This window comes from Eimeria mitis, genomic scaffold (assembly GCF_000499745.2).
Source record: "Eimeria mitis Houghton genomic scaffold, Emh_scaff3586, whole genome shotgun sequence".
NCBI classification, from domain to species: Eukaryota; Apicomplexa; class Conoidasida; order Eucoccidiorida; family Eimeriidae; genus Eimeria; species Eimeria mitis.
In genome coordinates, this window is record NW_013571930.1 from 3,153 (window position 1) to 4,561 (window position 1,409).

General features: G+C 31.2%; 1 protein-coding gene across 1 annotated transcript in view; it reads left to right on the top strand.

Moving 5' to 3' along the window:
* EMH_0067540 (uncharacterized protein) overlaps nt 1–1,409 on the top strand; it is a gene marked incomplete at both ends in the record, with an annotated part of 4,105 nt that overhangs the window by 1,483 nt on the left and 1,213 nt on the right. The window contains 2 exons of the mRNA XM_013498635.1: nt 723–776; nt 1,013–1,081. Of these exons, the coding sequence (XP_013354089.1) occupies nt 723–776; nt 1,013–1,081 (123 nt within the window). The remainder of the gene's footprint in view (nt 1–722; nt 777–1,012; nt 1,082–1,409) is intronic.

Below are 1,409 nucleotides of genomic sequence, written 5' to 3' on the forward strand. Positions count from 1 at the left end.
ATTCAAGACGATCCCCACCTCTGTGGTGAGCATTCATAATATAATATAATATAATATAATATAATATAATATAATATAATATAATATAATATAATATAATATTATATTATATTTTATTATATTATATTATATTATATTATATTATATTATATATATTTGCTTTTTTTTATGAGTTCTAGTTGTGGTTTCTGCAGCAGCAGTTCATACAGAGAAAATATTATATTATATTATATTTTATTATATTATATTATATTATATTATATAATATTTTCTCTGTATGAACTGCTGCTGCAGAAACCCCAACTAGAACTCATAAAAAAAGCAAATACAGACGCAGCAAGATCTATAGCAAGAGTTGAGGTAAACTATCTTCAAAAGCAAATGCATGCATGCATGCATGTGTGTATACTTGTATTCTCGTTAGTTTTGCTCTCATGCATGCAATATTTCCTTTTCTTTTTTATTCTTTTTACTCTTTTGCATGCAGAGCCACTCAGTCTTTCTCTCGGGTGTAATGTGTTTCTTCTCTGTACACCTCAACGCTAAATTATGCTTATATATTTCTGTTTTGTTTTTGTGTGTTTTGGGGTGTATGTACTGCTTCTGTTTCTGCTTTGGGTTGTAGGGTTTAGGGTCTGTATGTTTGTTGTTTTTTTGTGTAAAACCCTAAACCCTAAACCCTAAACCCTAGACCCCCTGCTGTTGGGTTTTTGCTGCTTCAGAAGGCTAGCTGGAGAAAGAAAGATGCAGAGAAAAAACTACACAAAAAAGAAGCGGTGAGCAGCAGCAGCAGCAGCAGCTACAGCAGCAGCAGCAGCAACAGCTACAGCAGCAGCATGAGCAGCTACAGGAACAGCAGCTACAGCAGCAGCAACTGCAGCTGCAGCACGAGCAGCTACAGCAGCAGCAGCAGCTACAGCAGCAGCAGCTACAGCAGCAGCAGCTACAGCAGCAGCAGCAGCAGCAGCATATAAAGTGTATTTGAGGTGTATATGGATTTCTTTTGTTTCAGGTTTTGAGGAAACTGCAGCAAAAAGCAGAAAGCGGAAAAGACCTACAGGCGGGCCCCAAGGTTAAGAATGTGCGTGTGTAACTGAAATATAAATTAAAAAAAAAAATAAAAATAAAAATAAATAAAAATAAATAAATAAAAATAAAAATTTAAATTTAAATAAAAAATATAAAGCTAAATAATAAATATAAGCATAAATACAGCTGCACCTGCAGCAGCACCAACACAGAAAAACATGAATTGTAGATGTGAAACGAAAAAAAGAAAAAAAAAAAAAAGAAATATAAATCATGAATTATATTTATAAAAACAAAAATATAAATAAAATAAATAAAAAGAATATATAAAATAATATTATTTATTTTTTTTTTTTTTTTTTTTTTTTTTTTTTTTTTTT